This window comes from Oncorhynchus gorbuscha, linkage group LG23 (assembly GCF_021184085.1).
Source record: "Oncorhynchus gorbuscha isolate QuinsamMale2020 ecotype Even-year linkage group LG23, OgorEven_v1.0, whole genome shotgun sequence".
Lineage (NCBI taxonomy): Eukaryota > Metazoa > Chordata > Actinopteri > Salmoniformes > Salmonidae > Oncorhynchus > Oncorhynchus gorbuscha.
The window spans coordinates 32,379,804-32,401,564 of record NC_060195.1 but is presented as its reverse complement, the minus strand read 5'-3'; the positions used below and the strand labels follow the sequence as shown (position 1 = coordinate 32,401,564).

General features: G+C 43.7%; 1 protein-coding gene across 2 annotated transcripts; it reads right to left on the bottom strand.

Annotated features, from left to right (window-relative positions):
* Positions 1 to 16,556: 16,556 nt before the first annotated feature.
* Positions 16,557 to 19,093, bottom strand: LOC124011232 (mid1-interacting protein 1-like). Of its 2 annotated transcripts, none has more exons than XM_046324381.1 (2): positions 18,935 to 19,093; positions 16,557 to 17,931 (listed from the first exon to the last, which is right to left on the bottom strand). In XM_046324381.1, exon 2 carries the CDS (start codon positions 17,836 to 17,838, stop codon positions 17,344 to 17,346), a length of 495 nt encoding a protein of 164 aa, XP_046180337.1. In that variant the 5' UTR covers positions 17,839 to 17,931; positions 18,935 to 19,093; the 3' UTR covers positions 16,557 to 17,343. The 2 variants fall into 2 exon arrangements, with proteins under 2 accessions (XP_046180337.1, XP_046180338.1); XM_046324382.1 differs by lacking the exon at positions 18,935 to 19,093 and adding an exon at positions 18,067 to 18,840.
* Positions 19,094 to 21,761: the final 2,668 nt, after the last annotated feature.

Below are 21,761 nucleotides of genomic sequence, written 5' to 3'. Positions count from 1 at the left end.
CCGTCAGTGTGAGCAGGGCTGAGTGAGCCGTCAGTGTACGCAGGGCTGAGTGGGCCGTCAGTGTGAGCAGGGCTGAGTGGGCCGTCAGTGTGAGCAGGGCTGAGTGGGCCGTCAGTGTGAGCAGGGCTGAGTGGGCCGTCAGTGTGAGCAGGGCTGAGTGGGCCGTCAGTGTGAGCAGGGCTGAGTGGGCCGTCAGTGTGAGCAGGGCTGAGTGGGCCGTCAGTGTGAGCAGGGCTGAGTGGGCCGTCAGTGTGAGCAGGGCTGAGTGGGCCGTCAGTGTGAGCAGGGCTGAGTGGGCCGTCAGTGTGAGCAGGGCTGAGTGGGCTGCCAGTGTGTTGTGAGAGACACTCTGTGTCAGACACTGGCCGCTAGCATAGCCAGCTGGGCTCCACGCCCACTCATCTGTTATATAATCTCCAACACTCCAGCAGGCATACTGATCATGCTCAGTCTGTCCAAGGCAGGGGAGAGGCCAAGCTCCTACTCACCTACTCAAATCAAATACAGCAGGTGTAGACCTTCCCGTGAAATGCTTACTTACAAGCCCTTAACCAACACAGTTTTTTGCTAAAATAAATAAAACAACAGCCCAGCCCAGCTCCTATCAAGGCAGAGGGAGAGTAGGGAGGGGATTTGAGGGCATGTCTGGGCACTGAAGGAGCTCAGTGTGAAAGCATCTGCCCAAATGGAGAACATAGTTTTCCCGACTCCACAGCTGCCTCCCAAGCTGCCAGAACAAAAGATTTAGAACCAATCTGAATCAAATGAGCAAATACAGCTTTCTCCACCTTTTTACTGGTGGAGACAGTTTTCTGCTGCTTGACTTGCTGAAGGAAGTATTTGAATGTAGTTTCTTGAGTTTTGTCTAAATGTAACTCAGTCTTGTCGACAGCAAGCATGAATGAAATAAATCAAATCAGGAAGCACACCTTAGCTGGGCTGCTTTAAAAGAGAAATATGCCACACAAAAATATTTATCACTGAGGAACGCATAACAGTAGATGAGATCTCTGAGCAATTCATGAGTTAACATTATTATACAGAATTTATTTTGTATCACCAACCAACATGCATAGTTAGCTAAATTGATGAACATAAGCTGATAGTCAATACAATTACCAGTCAATTTCGAGCATAAAGGCTTGAAATGCATGAACAGGAAAAAGTCATTTTATGGTTATTGTTCTCCCTTGTGCATTGCTCAACGACAGGCTCTTTTTATGGATAAAGATATCATCCAGAGGAATAACTTGTAGAATGGACTTTCTGAAAAACTATCCACTCTTGTAAGGGAGGGAAACGCCCTGCAATTTTCCCGGCTTTATTTTGTGCTAACTTGTTCCTCTATTCACCATTTAAAGGAAAAGTCCACTCAAAAACTTTATTTTGGTATTTGTTTCATTAGTCCATTGTTGACATAGTCCCAAAATGTTCTGCTTGTCAGCAATCAAGATATGCAACTTTCAAAATACAGAAATCATCCCAGTATTATGCATTTTGACATTTACATTTGGGATGATGTCAACAATGGACTAATGTAACAAATACCAAAATATTGTTTTTGGGTGGAATTTTCCTTTACGAGATATTCCCATTGCCAGGAATGTTAGTAATGACTTGATAGAGCATGCTGGTTCTCATAAGACTGTGCAGTACAAGACAGAGTATTGTAAGGCTAAGCCATGGCTGTTGTGTCACTGACTCTATAACCAGCAACACTAAGAGTAGACAGTCTGCCTGTGTACATTACAGTACACAGGAACACTAAACATGACTTACAAGTAGAATGACCTGTTTACTTCCTGGTTGACCAATGTACTCCAAAGACCTGATTTGTTTCTTTGCTCCCTGTGAACTTCAAAGTTCCATTAAGACGTGCCTGTACGTTTCAAGCAAACACTTTCAGTATGCAGGTGTGTACTCTTGGAGCAGCACTGTTGCCATAGCAAGGCGGGGACCTACCTGAGCAAGCAGCAGATAAAACCAGAAACAGGCCAGAGGTGTGGTGGCCATGCCAATCAGTTAAAGATAGACATGACTGCTTTGCAACTCAGTAACAGCCTCTTGGTGTAAAATCTGACCTTCAAAACCAATCCAGATCAGGTCATCCATTTGATTTGGCCATGCATTCATCTATTCTACCTCGTAAAGATAGTTATCTGAGAGACCTGTCTGTGTGGCCGTGTGGTTAAAGTCCAGGAAGAAGATAATGGACCCCAACAGATATATACAGTGCCTTCAGAAAGTATTCACACCCCTTAGCTTTTTCCACATTTTGTTGTGTTACAGCCTGAATTTAAAATGTCTTACATTGAGATTTTTGTTGTCACTCTTCTACACAAAATAAACCATAATGTCAAAGTGGAATTATGTTTTTAGACATTTTGTTTTATTAATTAAAAATGAAAAGCTTTCAAATCAAATCATGTCTTCATTCAATAAGTATTCAATCCCTTTGTTATGGCAAGCCTAAATAAGTTTAGGAGTAAACATTTGCTTAACAAGTCACATAATAACTTTCATGGACTCTGTGTGCAATAATAGTGTGTAGCCCTTTCCTTCAGTCAAATGAACAAGGGGCCTCATGGCTGGAACATTGTTAATATTTTTCATAATTTCATTATTAATAAACATGATCATGTGTTTCTACTGTATGCCAAATGTTTTTTTTAGTCTTCTGTGATGTATATAAAGTGTAATATTGGGATGCAAACTCAAAACTGAATACATTTCAACTCTATATCTGGAATGGTGCAGGTGTCTTCTTATTTTAAGCCCATAGAGTGCCTTGCAAAATAATTCATCCCCCTTGGCATTTTTCCTATTTTGTTGAATTACAACCTGTAATTTAAATTGATTTTATTTGGATTTCATGTAATGGACATACAAAAAAATGACTTGTTTCAAAAATAAAATAAAAAGGGAAAAGTGATTCATGCGTATGTATTCACCCCGTTTGCTATGAAGCCCCGAAATAAGATCTGGTGCAACCAATTACCTTCAGAAGTCACATAATTAGTTAAATAAAGTCCACCTGTGTGCAATCTAAGTGCCACATGATCGGTCACATGATCTCAGTATTTATTTACCTGTTCTGACAGGCCCCAGAGTCTGCAACACCACTAAGCAAGGGGCACCACCAAGCAAGCGGCACCATGAAAACCAAGGAGCTCTCCAAACAGGCCAGGGACAAAGTTGTGGAGAAGTACAGATCAGGGTTGGATTATAAAAAAATATCCGAAACTTTGAACATCCCACAGAGCACCATTAAATCCATTTCTAAAAAATGTAAAGAACATGTCACCACAACAAACCTGCCAAGAAAGGGCCGCCCACCAAATCCCCAATGGAAGAAAGTACTCTGGTCAGATGATACTAGAATTGAGCTTTTTGGCCATCAAGGAAAATGCTATGTCTGAAGCAAACCCAACAACTCTCATCACCCCGAGAACAACATCCCCACAGTGAAGCATGGTGGTGGCAGCATCATGCTGTGGGGATGTTTTTCATTGGCAGGGACTGGGAAACTGGTCATAATTGAAGGAATGATGGATGGCACTAAATACAGGGAAATTCTTGAGGGAAAACTGTTTCAGTCTTCCAGAGATTTGAGACTTGGACGGAGGTTCACCTTCCAGCAGGACACTGACCCTTAAGCATACTGCAAAAGCAACACTTGAGTGGTTTAAGGGGAAACATTTAAATGTCTTGGAATGGCCTAGTCAAAGCCCAGACCTGAATCCAATTGAGAATCTGTGGTATGACTTAAAGATTGCTGTACACCAGCGGAACCCATCCAACTTGAATGAGTTAGAGAAGATTTGCCTTGAAGAATGGGCAAAACTCCCAGTAACTAGATGTGCCAAGCTTATAGAGACACACCCCAAGAGTCTTGCAGCTGTAATTGCTGTATTGTATTGACTTTGGGGGGGGGGTGAATAGTTATGCACACTCAAGTTCAGTTTGCTTGTCTTTTTTCTTGTTTGTTCCACAATAAAAATATTTTGCATCTTCAAAGTTTATTTATTTTATTCCACCTTTATATAACCAGGTAGGCTAGTTGAGAACAAGATCTCATTTGCAACTGCGACCTTGCCAAGATAAAGCAAAGCAGTTCGACACATACAACAACACAGAGTTACACATGGAACAAACATAGTCAACAATACAGTAGAAAAAGTCTATATACAGTGTGTGCAAATGAGGTAAGGTAAGATAAGTTAGGTAAAGGCCATGGTGGCGAAGGCGTTACAATATACAGAATATAGAATATGTGGACAACTACAAATACCTAGGTATTGTATACACTTTAATTGGTATATACAATATACCAATTAAGCACTGGAGTGATAGATGTGCAGAAGATGAATGTGCAAGTAGAGATACTGGGGTGCAAAGGAGCAAGATACATTTTTTAATTAATTTTTTTATTTTACCTTTATTTTACTAGGCAAGTCAGTTAAGAACAAATTCTTATTTTCAATGACGGCCTAGGAACAGTGGGTTAACTGCCTGTTCAGGGGCAGAATGACAGATTTGAACTTGCAACCTTTCGGTTACTAGTCCAACGCTCTAACCACTAGGCTACCCTGCCGCCCATAAATACAGTATGGGGATGTGGTAGTTGGATGGGCTATTTACAGATGGGATATGTACCAGTGCAGTGATCTGTGAGCTGCTCTGACAGCTGGTGCTTAAAGCTAGTGAGGGAGATATGAGTCTCCAGCTTCAGTGATTTTTGCAGTTCGTTCCTGTCATTGACAGCAGAAAACTGGAAGGAAAGGCGGCCAAAGGAGGAATTGGCTTTGGGGGTGACCAGTGAGATATACCTTCTGGAGTGCGTGCTACGGGTGGGTGCTGCTTTGGTGACCAGCGAGCTGAGATAAGGCGGGGCTTTACCTAGCAGAGACTTATAGATGACCTGGAGCCAGTGAGTTTGGCGACGAGTATGAAGCGAGGGCCAGCCAACAAGAGTATACAGGTCGCAGTGTTGGGTAGTATATGGGGCTTTGGTGACAAAACGGGTGGCACTGTGATTGACTGCATCCAGTTTGTTGAGTAGAGTGTTGGAGGCTATTTTGTAGATGACATCGCTGAAGTCGAGGATCGGCAGGATGGTCAGTTTTACAAGGGTATGTTTGGCAGCATGAGTGAAGGATGCTTTGTTTGCGAAATAGGAAGCCGGTTCTAGATTTAATTTTGGATTGGAGATGCTTAATGTGAGTCTGGAAGGAGAGTTTACAGTCAAGCCAGACACCTAGGTATTTGTAGTTGTCCACATATTCTAAGTCAGAACAGTCCAGAGTAGTGATGCTGGACGATACGAAAGAGAGGTTGAACAGGCTAGTAATAGGGGTTGCAACAATTTCGGCAGATAATTTAAGAAAGAGAGGGTCCAGATTGTCTAGCCCGGCTGATATGTAGGGGTCCAGATTTTGCAGCTCTTTCAGAACATCAGCTATCTGGATTCGGGTGAAGGAGAAATGGTGGAGGCTTGGGCGAGTTGCTGTGGGGGGTGCAGGGCAGTTGACTGGGGTAGGGGTAGCCAGGTGGAAAACATGGCCAGCCGTAGAAAAATGCTTTTTGAAATGCTCAATTACAGTGGATTTAATCGGTGGTGACAATGTTTTCTACCCTCAGTGCAGCGGGCATCTGGGAGGAGGTGCTCTTATTCTCCATGGACTTTGGTGTCCCAGAACTATTTCTGTTTGAAAAAGCTCGCCTTAGCTTTCCTAACGGCCTGTGTATATTGGTTCCTAACTTCCCTGAAAAGTTGCATATCACGGGGGATATTCGATGCTAATGCAGTACGCCACAGGATGTTTTTGTGCTGGTCAAGGGCAGTCAGGTCTGGAGTGAACCAAGGGCAATATCTGTTCCTGGTTAAAAAAAAATTGAATGGGGCATCCATATTTAAGATGGTGAGGAAGGCACTTTTAAAGAATAACCAGGCATCCTCTACTGACGGGATGAGGTCAATGTCCTTCCAGGATACCCAGGCCAGGTTGATTAGAAAGGCCTGCTCGCTGAAGTGTTTTAGGGAGCATTTGACAGTGATGAGGGGTGGTTGTTTGACTGCAGACCCATTACGGATGCAGGCAATGAGGCAGTGATCGCTGAGATATTGGTTGAAAACAGCAGAGGTGTATTTGGAGGGAAAGTTGGTTAGGATGATATCTATGAGGTTGCCCGTGTTTGGGGATTTGGGGTTGTACCTTGTAGGTTCATTGATAATTTGTGTTAGATTGAGGGCATCAAGCTTAGATTGTAGGATGGCTGGGGTGTTAACCATGTCCCAGTTTAGGTCACCTAGCAGCACGAGCTCTGAAGATAGATGGGGGGCAATCAATTCAAATATGGTGTCCAGGGCACAGCTGGGGGCTGAGGTGGTCTATAGCAAGCGACAACGGTGAGAGACTTGTACCTGGAAAGGTGGATTTTTAAAAGTAGAAGCTCAAATTGTTTGGGTACAGACCTGGATAGTAAGACAAAACTCTGCAGGCTATCTCTGCAGTAGATTGCAACTCCACCCCCTTTGGCAGTTCTATCTTGTCGGGAATGTTTTATTGTTAGGGATGGTAGGCATGTTGTGTAAATCAAATCATAAATGTCCTTGAGATGGAAGCTATGATTCAGTCTCTCTGTCCCAGCTTTGATGCACCTGTACTGACCTCGATTTCTGGATGGTAGTGGGGTGAACAGGCAGTGGCTTGGGTGGTTGTTGTCCTTGATGATCTTTTTGGCCGTCCTGTGACATTGGGTGCTGTAGGTGTCGTGGAGGGCAGGTAGTTTGCTCCCGTTGATGAGTTGTGCAGACCGCAGCACCCTCTGGAGAGCCCTGCGGTTATGGGCGGGGCAGTTGCCGTACCTGGTGGTGATGCAGCCGGACAGGATGCTCTCAATTGTGCATATGTAAGAGTTTGTGAGGGTTTTATGTGGCAAGCCAAATTTCTTCAGCATCCTGAGGTTGAAGAGGCACTCTTGCCCTTTCTTCATCACACTGTCTGTGTGGGTGGACCATTTCAGTCTGTCAGTGATGTGTACGCAGAGGAACTTAAAACTAGCTACCCTCTCCACTACTGTTCCATCGATGTGGATAGGGGGGTGTTCCCTCTGCTGTTTCCTGAAGTCCACAATCATCTCCTTAGTTTTGTTGACGTTGAGTGAGAGGTTGTTTTCCTGACACCACACTCCGAGTGCCCTCACCTCCTCCCTATTGGCTGTCTTGTCATTGTTGGTAATCAAGCCTACTACTGTTGTGTCGTCTGCAAACTTTCTGATTGAGTTGGAGGTGTACATGGCCACGCAGTCATGGGTGAAAAGGGAGCACAGGAGGCGGTTGAGCACGCACCCTTGTAGGGACCCAGTGTTGAGGATCAGTGAAGTGGAGATGTTTGTTTCCTACCTTCACCACCTGGGGGCGGCCAATCAGGAAGTCCAGGACCCAATTGCAAAGGGCGGGGTTGAGACCCAGGCCCTTAAGCTTAATGATGAGCTTGGAGGGTACTATGGTGTTGAATGCTGAGCTGTAGTCAGCATTCTGACATAGGTATTACTCTTGTCCAAGTGTGATAGGGCAGTGTGCAGTGTGATGGTGATTGCATCGTCTGTGGACCTATTGGGGTGGTACAAGTCTCTGAATGTCCTTGAGTGGCCCAGCCAGAGCCCGGACAAAACATAATTGAACATCTCTGGAGAGACCTGAAAATAGTAGGTCTCTCCAGAGATAATTGTGTAGTTTAGAGTGTGTAGACTTAGAGTGATTATCTTAATTTACAGAGGTTAGCTAGCCAGCTATTTGTCGTCCTTAACGTAGGAGACTCTGCTAGCTAGCCAACAGCTAGCCAACGTCTTCTGAATAGAACTCAACAACCCGGTCGCATTCACAGGTAGTATCACATTTTCATTTCATTTCATTACAGTACAACGGTTTGATTTGCTTGATCGTAGCTAGCTACATAGCTAGCTACATAGCCGTCTTTGTATCAAAGATAATTGTGTAGTCTAGAGCGATTTTCTAGGTTAGCTAGCCAGCTATTGTCGTTCTTTTAACGCAACGTAACGTAATCAACACTGCTAGCTAGCCAGCTAGCCCCCGAATAGCAGCACTGTCGAAACTATTACACTCAACGGAACGACTTGATTAGTGTAATGTCAACAACGCAGCCACTGCCAGCTAGCCTACAAAGTCAACAACGCAGCCACTGCCAGCTAGCCTACTTCAGCAGTACTGTATCATTTTAATCATTTTAGTCAATAAGATTCTTGCTACGTAAGCTTAACTTTCTGAACATTCGAGACGTGTAGTCCACTTGTCATTCCAATCTCCTTTGCATTAGCGTAGCCTCTTCTGTAGCCTGTCAACTATGTGTCTGTCTATCCCTGTTCTCTCCTCTCTGCACAGACCATACAAACGCTCCACACCGCGTGGCCGCGGCCACCCTAATCTGGTGGTCCCAGCGCGCACGACCCACGTGGAGTTCCAGGTCTCCGGTAGCCTCTGGAACTGCCGATCTGCGGCCAACAAGGCAGAGTTCATCTCAGCCTATGCCTCCCTCCAGTTCCTCGACTTCTTGGCACTGACGGATACATGGATCACCACAGACAACACTGCTACTCCTACTGCTCTCTCTTCGTCCGCCCACGTGTTCTCGCACACCCCGAGAGCTTCTGGTCAGCGGGGTGGTGGCACCGGGATCCTCATCTCTCCCAAGTGGTCATTCTCTCTTTCTCCCCTTACCCATCTGTCTATCGCCTCCTTTGAATTCCATGCTGTCACAGTTACCAGCCCTTTCAAGCTTAACATCCTTATCATTTATCGCCCTCCAGGTTCCCTCAGAGAGTTCATCAATGAGCTTGATGCCTTGATAAGCTCCTTTCCTGAGGACGGCTCACCTCTCACAGTTCTGGGCGACTTTAACCTCCCCACGTCTACCTTTGACTCATTCCTCTCTGCCTCCTTCTTTCCACTCCTCTCCTCTTTTGACCTCACCCTCTCACCTTCCCCCCCTACTCACAAGGCAGGCAATACGCTCGACCTCATCTTTACGAGATGCTGTTCTTCCACTAACCTCATTGCAACTCCCCTCCAAGTCTCCGACCACTACCTTGTATCCTTTTCCCTCTCGCACTCATCCAACACCTCCCACACTGCCCCTACTCAGATGGTATCGCGCCGTCCCAACCTTCGCTCTCTCTCCCCCGCTACTCTCTCCTCTTCCATCCTATCATCTCTTCCCTCTGCTCAAACCTTCTCCAACCTATCTCCTGATTCTGCCTCCTCAACCCTCCTCTCCTCCCTCTCTGCATCCTTTGACTCTCTATGCCCCCTATCCTCCAGGCCGGCTCGGTCCTCCCCTCCCGCTCCGTGGCTCGACGACTCATTGCGAGCTCACAGAACAGGGCTCCGGGCAGCCGAGCGGAAATGGAGGAAAACTCGCCTCCCTGCGGACCTGGCATCCTTTCACTCCCTCCTCTCTACATTTTCCTCCTCTGTCTCTGCTGCTAAAGCCACTTTCTACCACTCTAAATTCCAAGCATCTGCCTCTAACCCTAGGAAGCTCTTTGCCACCTTCTCCTCCCTCCTGAATCCTCCCCCCCCTCCTCCCTCTCTGCAGATGACTTCGTCAACCATTTTGAAAAGAAGGTCGACGACATCCGATCCTCGTTTGTTAAGTCAAATGACACCGCTGGTTCTGCTCACACTGCCCTACCCTGTGCTCTGACCTCTTTCTCCCCTCTCTCTCCAGATGAAATCTCGCGTCTTGTGACGGCCGGCCGCCCAACAACCTGCCCGCTTGACCCTATCCCCTCCTCTCTTCTCCAGACCATTTCCGGAGACCTTCTCCCTTACCTCACCTCGCTCATCAACTCATCCCTGACCGCTGGCTACGTCCCTTCCGTCTTCAAGAGAGCGAGAGTTGCACCCCTTCTGAAAAAACCTACACTCGATCCCTCCGATGTCAACAACTACAGACCAGTATCCCTTCTTTCTTTTCTCTCCAAAACTCTTGAACGTGCCGTCCTTGGCCAGCTCTCCTGCTATCTCTCTCAGAATGACCTTCTTGATCCAAATCAGTCAGGTTTCAAGACTAGTCATTCAACTGAGACTGCTCTCCTCTGTATCACGGAGGCGCTCCGCACTGCTAAAGCTAACTCTCTCTCCTCTGCTCTCATCCTTCTAGACCTATCGGCTGCCTTCGATACTGTGAACCATCAGATTCTCCTCTCCACCCTCTCCGAGTTGGGCATCTCCGGCGCGGCCCACGCTTGGATTGCGTCCTACCTGACAGGTCGCTCCTACCAGGTGGTGTGGCGAGAATCTGTCTCCTCACCATGCGCTCTCACCACTGGTGTCCCCCAGGGCTCTGTTCTAGGCCCTCTCCTATTCTCGCTATACACCAAGTCACTTGGCTCTGTCATAACCTCACATGGTCTCTCCTATCATTGCTATGCAGACGACACACAATTCACCTTCTCCTTTCCCCCTTCTGATGACCAGGTGGCGAATCGCATCTCTGCATGTCTGGCAGACATATCAGTGTGGATGATGGATCACCACCTCAAGCTGAACCTCGGCAAGACGGAGCTGCTCTTCCTCCCGGGGAAGGACTGCCCGTTCCATGATCTCGCCATCACGGTTGACAACTCCATTGTGTCCTCCTCACAGAGCGCTAAGAACCTTGGCGTGATCCTGGACAACATCCTGTCGTTCTCAACTAACATCAAGGCGGTGGCCCGTTCCTGTAGGTTCATGCTCTACAACATCCGCAGAGTACGACCCTGCCTCACACAGGAAGCGGCACAGGTCCTAATCCAGGCACTTGTCATCTCCCGTCTGGATTACTGCAACTCGCTGTTGGCTGGGCTCCCTGCCTGTGCCATTAAACCCCTACAACTCATCCAGAACGCCGCAGCCCGTCTGGTGTTCAACCTTCCCAAGTTCTCTCATGTCACCCCGCTCCTCCGCTCTCTCCACTGGCTTCCAGTTGAAGCTCGCATCCGCTACAAGACCATGGTGCTTGCCTACGGAGCTGTGAGGGGAACGGCACCTCAGTACCTCCAGGCTCTGATCAGGCCCTACACCCAAACAAGGGCACTGCGTTTATCCACCTCTGGCCTGCTCGCCTCCCTACCACTGAGGAAGTACAGTTCCCGCTCAGCCCAGTCAAAACTGTTCGCTGCTCTGGCCCGTTACGCCCCGTTTTTGGGGCCCGCTTCAGATAGTTCTGTCGTTTGATTGGTCGTCCAATGGTGGAACAAACTCCCTCACGACGCCAGGACAGCGGAGTCAATCACCACCTTCCGGAGACACCTGAAACCCCACCTCTTTAAGGAATACCTAGGATAGGATAAGTAATCCCTCTCACCCCCCTTTAAGATTTAGATGCACTATTGTAAAGTGACTGTTCCACTGGATGTCATAAGGTGAATGCACCAATTTGTAAGTCGCTCTGGATAAGAGCATCTGCTAAATGACTTAAATGTAATGTAAATGTAGTAGCAACGCTCCCCATCCAACCTGACAGAGCTTGAGAGGATCTGCAGAAAATAATGGGAGAAACTCCCCAAATATAGGTGTACAAAGCTTGTAGCGTCATACCCAAGTAGACTCGAGGATGTAGTCTCTGCCAAAGGTGCTTCAACAAAGTACTGAGTAAAGGGTCTGAATACTTATGTAAATATAATATTTCATTTTTTTATTTTTTATTTTATAAATGATCGAACATTTCTAAAAACCTGTTCTTGCTTTGTCATTATGGGGTATTGTGTGTAAATTGATGAGGGAAAAACGATTTAATACATTTTTGGAAAAAAGCTGTAACATAACAAAATGTGGAAAAAGTCAAGAGGTCTGAACACTTTCCAAAGGCACTGTATATGCATTTCTGGCATTGAGAAATAAGTGCTATCTTGCTTTTAAATGTCTAGCCCGTGCCAGCTGAAACAGTTGAGCAACCGTCGTCAGCGACTGCCAGAAGGGCAAAGGAGGCACGGCCGGGGCAGCTGGCTGAGATGGGCCAGTCAACTGAACCGCTCCCTGCCAAGTCTCATCTCAGTGATCACGCCGTCGCACGCTGGCCCACGGCATGGGCAGCAGATTCACCAGTCATAGAGATTCAGGGGTTCTTGCAACACAGACACCCTGACACTATCATGTGTCCGCCGAAGTCGCACACCCATCCAATTCCCCCTTGGTCACTGTGTCCATTCTCCTTTACAGAGAGAGAGAAAGAGTTTGAGAATCACTCATCTACATAACCTCGACACCAGTATCAAGGTTAGAGTATCAAGGACATCTAGCCAATTTTCTTGGGGTTACTTATAGATAGATGGCTTTGTTACTAAAAATACCTAACTCGTAGCTGACACTATCATGATGAATCTCCTGGTTGGATTTGGACAGTCACTGGATTCAACAGTCACTGCATTTGTTGGACACTCACTGGCCAAATATAGAAATATTGCAGTTTTTTAATTTTTTTTACTCGACTCTCGGTTCATAATTGTTGACAGAACATGGTGAAATGTATCATAACCAGTCCATGGGAAGCCTACACAAATCTCAGAGGTAATGAGTGTGATTGCACCCCTTCACTGTATAGTTTCTGAAGACATTTACAGTCCCTTGCAAAAGAATTCACCCCCTTTGTTGTTTTTCCTATTTTGTTGCATTACAACCTGTAATTTAAATAGATTTTTATTTGGATTTCATGTAATCGTCATACACAAAATAGTCCAAATTGGTGAAGAAAAAAGAAAAGTGGTCCGTGCATATATATTCACCCCCCTTTGCTATGAAGCCCCTAAATAAGATCTGGTGCAACCAGCTACCTTCAAAAGTCACATCATTTGTTAAATAAAAGTCCACCTGTGTGCAATCTAAGTGTCACATGATCTCAGTATATATACACACCTGTTCTGAAAGGCCACAGAGTCTGCAACACCGCTAAGCAAGCGGCACCATGAAGACCAATGAGCTCTCCAAACAGGTCAGGGACAAAGTTGTGGAGATCAGGGTTGGGTTATAAAAAAATATCTGAAACTTTGAACATGCCACTGAGCACCATTAAATCCCTTATTAAAGAATGGAAAGAATATGGCACCACAACAAACCTGCCAAGAAAGGGCCTCCCACCAAAACTCACAGACCAGGCAAGGAGGGCATTAATCAGAGGTAACAAGAGACCAAAGATAACCCTGAACGAGCTGCGTAGCTCCACAGCGGAGATTGGAGTATCTGTCCATAGGACCACTTTAAGCCGTACACTCCACAGAGCTGGGCTTTACGGAAGAGTGGCCAGAAAAAAAGCCACTGCTTTAAGAACAAAATCAGCAAACACATTTGGTGTTCATCAAAAGGCATGTGGGAGAATCCCCAAACATATGGAAGAAGGTACTCTGGTCAGACGAGAATAAAATTGAGCGTTTTGGCAATCAAGGAAAACGCTATGTCTGGGTAAACTCATCACCCTGAGAATACCATCAGCAGGGACTGGGAAACTGGTCATAATTGAAGGAATGATGGATCGTGTTAAATACAGGGAAATTCTTGAGGGAAACCTCTTCCAGTCTTCCAGAGATTTGAGACTGGGATGTAGGTTCACCTTCCAGCAGGACAATGACCCTAAGCATACTGCAAAAGCAACCCTTGAGTGGTTTAAGGGGAAACATTTAAATGTCTTGGAACGGCCTAGTTAAAGCCCAGACCTCAATCCAATTGAGAATCTGTGGTATGACTTAAAGATTGCTGTACACCAGCGGATCCCATCCAACTTGAAGGAGCTGGAGCAGTTTTTTCTGGAAGAATGGGCAAAAATCCCAGTGGCTAGATGTGCCAAGCTTATAGAGACATACCACAAGATACTAAAAGGTGCCTCTACAAAGTATTGACTTTGTTTCTTGTCTGTTTCACAATGAAGAATATTTTGCATCTTCAAAGTGCTGAGGATGTTTTGTAAATCAAATGATACAAACCCCCCAAATATCCATTCTAATTCCAGGTTTGAAGGCAACAAAATAGGGAAAATGCCAAGGGGGTGAATACTTTCGCAAGCCATTGTAGGTGGTCCAAACGATCAGTGCGTAACAACGTGACTACATGGGCCTCATTCCATTTAGGAAAATGTATTCACATATTTATGCTATTAAAAATCCTTTTCAATTAATTAATTGAATTTCAGTTCTCTTCCTGAATTGACTGAATAAGAAACTAACCCCATTTTGTTTAGATCAATGGATTAATCCAGTCACGCGCCACAGATAAAGGTCAATGGATTAATCCAGTCACGCTCCACAGATAAAGGTCAATGGATTAATCCAGTCACGCTCCACAGATAAAGGTCAAAATAATCTCTACATGAGTGATCAGTCCATTGATTATATAAATAAATGGTGCTAAACTGTGTCTCCCGCCCACAGACAACGTATCCTCTCTGATAGCCAACAGTTGTGGGGCGTAATGTGTAGAAATCCAATTTCCACTCATATCAAGAGTCTGACCAGCTGTCTCACAATTAGTGGTTAACCCAGTTCACTTGAGTGGGTTGAAAGATTGACCAATTTTGCTACAGCGATTTTGTTGTTTGGATATTTATTGGCTTACATTGAGAGCATCTACAAAGACGACTCAGGGACCCAGCCTTATACAACTGTGCTCTCGTAGGCATCCCCAAGTGCTTGGTGTTGGGTCAGAGCTGCCCTTGGAACAGTGCTCTCTCCCCACCCCTGTCCCTCTCAGTCCTCCACTCTGCCATGTTTTAATCCCTGCTGTGCCTTTGAAAGAGAGAGAAAAAAGCTTTGTTAGCCTATTGGCTGCTGTTGGTGGAGCTGTTGCTAAGGGGAGGGGTTGAGAGTGATGACTGGTGGGAATGGGAGATGGCCATTTGAGGACGCTATAATTTGTGTTTGATATGCATGTCATGCATAGATTCAGATCTTATCTGTTGATTTTATAAATAATTGCAATTAATGGCTTAGTGTTAATTACTTTACTGACCCATATTTTCTTAAGAAAATTCTGAAAGTAATTGCTATTGATTTAGAGCTTGGAGAATGGTGTCCTGAATGATAAAACAGCCAAAAAGGTTATCGTGGATTTATGGTAAATTCCATGCTAATTTATTTCTTTATAGCTGCAAGCTACTTATTATTCAGATCTCTCTGCTCAATCAACCTAGATGCCCACAATGTGATGTGCAGGTTGAACAATTGCTGAATAGTGGCTTATGAGGTAGCCTACTTGTTAAACATTCAGCTATTAATTTAACTGTGGAACAAAAACATACACTATATTTTTTTAAAGTGTGTGAACACCCTGTCAAATTAGTGGATTCTGCTGTTTCAGCCACACCTGTTGCTGATAGGTGTATAAAATCAAGCACACAGCCATCCAATCTCCATAGACAAACATTGGCAGTAGACTGGCCTTACTGAAGAGGTCAGTTATCTTCAACGTGGCACCGTCCAATTTCTTACCTAGTCAACTGTAAGTGCTGTTACTAAGAAGTGGAAACATCTAGGAGCGACGGTTTGGTGGATTAACAGTTCGGGCTAGGCACTTTAGTTCCAGTGAAGGGAAATCTTAACACTACAATGACATTCTAGACAATGTGCTTCCAACTTTGCGGCAACAGTTTGGGGAAGGTCCTTCGGTTTCAGCATGACACAGCCCTGTGCACAAAGAGAGGGCCATACAGAAAAGGTTTGAGATCAGTGTGAAAGAACTTGACTGGCATGTAGAGCCCTGACCTCAACCCCATCGAACACATTTGGAATGCTGATTTCAAGCTAGGTCTAATCTCACAACATCAGTGCCAACCTCACTACTGCGCTTGTGGCTAAATGGAAGAAACTCCCTGCAGAAATGTTCCTACATCTAGTGGAAAGCCTTCCCAGAAGTGGCAGCTGTTATAGCAAAACTATATTAATGCCCATGATTTTGGAATGATGTTCAACAAGCTGGTGTCCACATACTGTCGGCATTTTAGTGTATACCAAAGTTCATGAACTCATTAAAGCGGTCGTACCTTTGACTCAATGGCATACAAAAGCACTAAATCCATTATAAAGCTCAATGTCCTTAACCTGGTCCACTTCAGCAGAAATGTTGCATCAGAAATCACTAAGGGATTAAACTACAAACTCAAATTGTACATTTTCCCCAGCTAAATATTACTAAAAGATTGACACTTTATGCCAACTGTCAAGTTTTTTTTTTTTTAACCAAAGGTATTTTCTAGGGCAAGTGCCAGGGCTCTTACCACTTTCATACTGTTAAGTCAATTCCAAGACTTGCCCAATCCTACTTTACACCCACAAGGACCCTGTAGTGGATTTGAAGTGCATCATGCAATTGTACTGCGCTGACAAATCAGTGCTCATGTTATGTTGGAGCACGTCACCCTCACATTCCTACCAGGAATATGTAACAGAAAGTTCAAGTGAGATCACGCATTAAAACCTATATAGATAAACCTTGGCTGATATGAAAATGGTATACACAGACCCTTGGCAATTAATCAACACACCAAGGTTTAAAGCTATTGTGACACAAATTTGAACAGGTGAAGTTTATTTATTTTTTTAGTTCTACTGCATTTCTGCCAATATAAAAATTGAAATATCCAAGGACAATACATGACAATTAAGTGGTGTTACAGAAGTTTGACAAAGAAAAGTAGGTTGCCATTCAAACAATGTGTACCAAACAGTAGGGGGCATCTGAGCAGGACTTTGAGTTATAAAAATTCAAGGCACGCCACATTTCATGAGCAATACGATGACTAAACATTTTCATATTTTAAATAAAGGCGCTTAAACAAGCACAGACAAGTGTAGTTTAAATTTTAAGGAGGGACAGAACAACCAGCATTCCAAATACTCCTAGTCAAACCTTGCGAGACAGTTAAAGACATCCAGTTCCACTGACATACATGTGAATCCAAATTAATGTTTGGATTTGAAATGAAGACTATGGGAAGTTTGTACATCTACCAGATCCATGTGTCAACTAGACTCCAAATACAATATCAGAAAATTCTAACAGCCAATAATCATAAAATGTCAACCTGATGAACTTACAGTCAACTGTATACAGAATCAGATATGACCTTACACAGTCAGGAACATATGCAAGTGTCAGATTGGTATACATTTATGATTAGTGGAGGTTTGGGAAGCAAGTGACAGAGTGGGGGTGGATTGTTACTACTCAAGACAGGAGTCAAAGAAATCATAAGGTAGTTGCTCTGGTCAGTCCACCACCCTGTTGCACTAGGGGCAAGAGGTCTTCCATGACACCACGGTTTGAGTCACGCAGACCAGGTTCAGGCAGATGTGACCCTATCTCATGAAGTTAGCACCTCCAATTTCCCTCTTGTAGCGGTTGGTGAGGTGGTCTGCTTGCACTGTGAGTTTTGACAGGACGCCAAACAGTCCCCTGAGGTGGTAGTGGAACTGGCCCTCCAGATCTGAGCTCTCGTCGACAGGGAGCCCCCTGGTTATCGACTGCTGCTCCTCTTGCTTGACTGCCATTTCCAGGAAGCTGGCCCCGCCGCTCATCTCCCTCTTCAGCAGGCCCCACTCCATGTCATTCTTTATGGACTTGAGGAGGAGGTAGTGCTCATACATGTCCCTCTGCTTGTTAGGGTAGGACAGCTCATTGTTGTTCTCCACCACCTCAACCTGCTGGCTCTCCTGTTCCTCCAGGGGCACATCCCTCAACAGGCTGGGCACCATGATAGTTTCATCCATGTTGTTGGTTGCGGCAATGAAGCGGTGCATCACATTGATGAGGGAGTTCTTGTTGCTGGCTGGGTCACTGCTAATTTCCATCATTGCAGAGGTTTAGGGTAGACTTGGGTTTGCAGTTAACAGGTGGAGTAAGGCAGTGTTTCTTGATGTTAAGGCCAACTGAGGAGCCAAATGCCACTATGGGAATAGAAACCATGAGAAAAAGGTAAAGAAAGTTGCATCCTAGCATGAAAACCCGACGTTAAATTGCAGAAATTAGTTTGATCAGTAAAGTTTACTCACGAAGGCCAAATATAAATATTTTTACTTTACCGGTTGTCCGTGTGGTCGGTCCTTTTGAAGGGTAGGAATGTGACGATGGCCACAGGAAAGTAGAATTACGTCGACTTCTCAAAGCACCGTTAAACGTAGTGCGTACAGATTTGTCACCCGAAGACTACGCACAAGATGGAATATATGCACGAGAAGAATGCATACTTGCAGAGCTTGTGCTTCAGTACTGCACAGGCTTTAGGTGATAAGTCTGAACGCACTACCAGCGCTTTGTAAAGTTGATGTAGCCCAATTTTACTTTCCTGTGGATACAGTCTCACATTACTCCATGCAAAAGGACCAACCGGTAAAGAGTTATAATACATTTTATTCGACATTCTGGCTCGTAGAGGTTCCGAGAGGATTTTCCAAAAACATTTGCGGCATTAATCCAGATGTATCAGTGTCTTGGCAAATTGCGTCCTAGAGCTAAAACAAAAAGGCCTTCGGTCAGAAAACACGATTAAACAGGCAGGCATCCGCCTACCGAGAACGCACTTAAATGCACGGCGCAGGATCATTTCAGCTGGTCGAACAGGAGATAACTAGAAGACATGGGTTAACGGCGGAAAGAACAGAATGAAGAGACACTTCATAAATAGCTTTAACCTGACTACCGCATCCCAGAGTAGGCTATGGCGTAGGCTGCTAAAGATACAGAATATAACGTCTGCACTAGATATATATTTAGAGATGGCTCTAGTCAGCACTAAAAACGAAGCAAGGTGGCCTACGCTATCGAAAGCACTTTGTTCCTGCAATGTAACTAACCAGCAAAGCATCATATAGCACTTCCTGTAAACGCTTGTCTAGCATCCATTTTGCAAAAAAGTGAAATAAACAGTCTGTCTAAAACCAAAATACGGACCTGAGCAAATGTTTTCTTGATGGTACGTTGGAAAATGACAATTCCAGTACTTGCTCAGGCTCCACCAGCCTGGAAGAAAGGTATAAACTTCCTCGGTTGTAGCGCTGACAGACTAGGGCCTTTATAGTGTGGGGCGCCGGCTAGAAAAAAACACGATATTTTCCCCTTCACATCAATGGTGCAATAGGATAGTATTGAGGAAACGGGGCGTTAACTTTAGGTGATTGGCTGTGAAGAAAACCAATCAGACACCACATATTATTTCCTGAGCATGTTTGCAACTAACCTGACGTAGCAGGCGTAAAGTAAACTGCAACTGTCGTCAGCAACAGGCGCCCAGTAATGTTGTTACCATAGACATCCTAGTTTGGGATTACTTTATCTAAGGATCAACAGGAAAGATGCTCTTTAAATTTTTATACCTATTATTGAAAAAAAACAGAAGTTGAACCATTGGTTGCAGAGGGATTTATCCTTGAAAGGTCGAGTATTGCTTTCTAAAGCTGAAGGCATCTCCAGACTTACTTATGCAGCCCAGTCCCTATATCTTGACAACAAAATAGGTAAAGTGGTTGACCAGGTGCTTTTCAACTTCATCTGGAAAAATCGTACACTTTATATTAGGAAATCTGTCGTTATGAACTCATATGAATATGGTGGACTCCATTTAAAAAACGTTTTTTTTTCGATTTTTCCTACTTTGAATAATACTTTTAAGATAAATTGGGCTAAATATTTTTAAAGAATCCTACTTCAATTTGGAATTTCATCCCTCGTTATATCTTCTCCCGTTTTGGTGGCCTCAATTTTATGTTACTTTGTAACTATAACATTGATAAGATTCCTGGAAAATGATCTGCTTTACACAGACAAGTATTCTTAGCGTGGTCGTTAATATATAAACATAACTTTCCCCCGCATATGTATTTCATTTGGAACAATAAGGACATTTTATATAGAAACAAGTCTTTATTTTTAAATTACTGGTTCAATAATCATATCCTACTGGTGAGTCAAACTTTTAATGCAGAAGGATTGTTACTCAATTATGAGGAATTTTTATCTTTACAATATCCCTGTCACACCTAGAGAGTTCGCCATAGTCTGATGCTATTCCATCTGAACTCTCATGTTATTTAGAGGTGTAGCCAGACCTCACCTTCTTGACCTACCCTCACTTAATCCAGTTGACTCTCCAATAGGGAAACTGTGTTTCTTCTTGCTCCCTCAGAACAACAGGTCTATATGCGCTTTATTTCAAAGGGATATTGTATCCATTCCTTAAGTCACAAATTACTGGAATACATTGGTCACTAATATCTGTTGGGAAAAAGTCTGGTTATTACCACACAAATAGTTGCTTGTTAAGAAGGTCAAAGAAGTCTCTTTCAAAATGATCCATAAGTATTACCCTGTGAATCATTACCTGAAGAAACTAGAAAAATACATTAACATTGATTGTACTTTTTGTGTTGAGCATCCATAAACAGTTTCACATTTATTTTGGCATTGTCTACATGTAAAATAATTATGGAGAGATATTCACAGTTTTATAATTGTTGATATTTTTGATGACTTTTGTTTTTTATTGGTCGAATGTGCTGCTCGGTTTCCTTAACCATAATAAAGATAAAGAAAAAAAGAAAAACAATTTTACCTTGTAAATCTAGTTGTGCTAATGGCAAAATTTCATATATGTAAACTGACTAATAAAAAACCACGCTTCTGTGTTTTCGATAAGGAATTCGATCAGTGCATTAAGACCATTATACATTCTTCTAATAAGAAAGCTGTTAAAACAATCAATATGTGTGCATCTTTTAAGGTCTTTGTATAATCTGTCATTTGTTGTACCCCCTAGCATATGTTATCATTGTCTGTTTGTATACTTCTTACGTATACTGATTTTTCTCCAATAATAAAAAATATATATACAATTTAAAAATATAAAAAAATACCAGACATCCTATACAAATATGTTAGATCCATTGCTTTTTCAATTAATTATTATTTTTCTATAAAATTATTATAGGGGATATGGCATGAACACTTAACATTTTGAAATGGGGTCAAAATGGCAGCCATATTGGTCAGGGAGGAATCCAAACCAGTCTAATTGGAATGAATGGCAGTAGAGGCAGTATATCAGAAATGGTATAATACAGTGGTCACCAACCTTTTGAGTCAAGATCACATTCTGAGTCAAAATGCAAGACTAAATCTACCGCTCAGATTTTTTTTTAAATGACTCAGAACATTTTGAAATTATATTTAGTAGTTATATGATCACACGGTAATATATCATTTGTTGTATTACTTGTGAGACACAGCTAAGTGAGCATAATCATTTGCGTCTTTTCTTTTTACAGGACTGATGGCCTGCATCTGATGGACAGTCTGAGGGGAGGGAGGTAGCAGTGGTGAGGCTGCCTCTCACCCGCCTCAGTGTCCCTTCATCCTCCATCCCTGCCCTAATAAAAAAGGGGACACAGTCTTCCAATTGATGGCGAAACTCAAGTTGCACTGCATTATTTCTGTTTCATGCACCAATTCATGATGTTACTCCTATGACCAGAGAAAGTGAAATATTCCTTGAAATTAAAAAAGACAAGTCACTAATACTTTGCTATACTCATTCATTGCAGCTTACGTTTATTTATTATTTATTTTTGTTTCACCTTGATTTTACCAGGTAGGCCAGTTGAGAACAAGTTCTCATTTACAACTGCGACCTGGCAATATTAAGCAAAGCAGTGCGACAAAAACAACAACACAGGCAATAAATAGGCCATAGAGGCGAAATAATTACAATTTAACATTAATACTG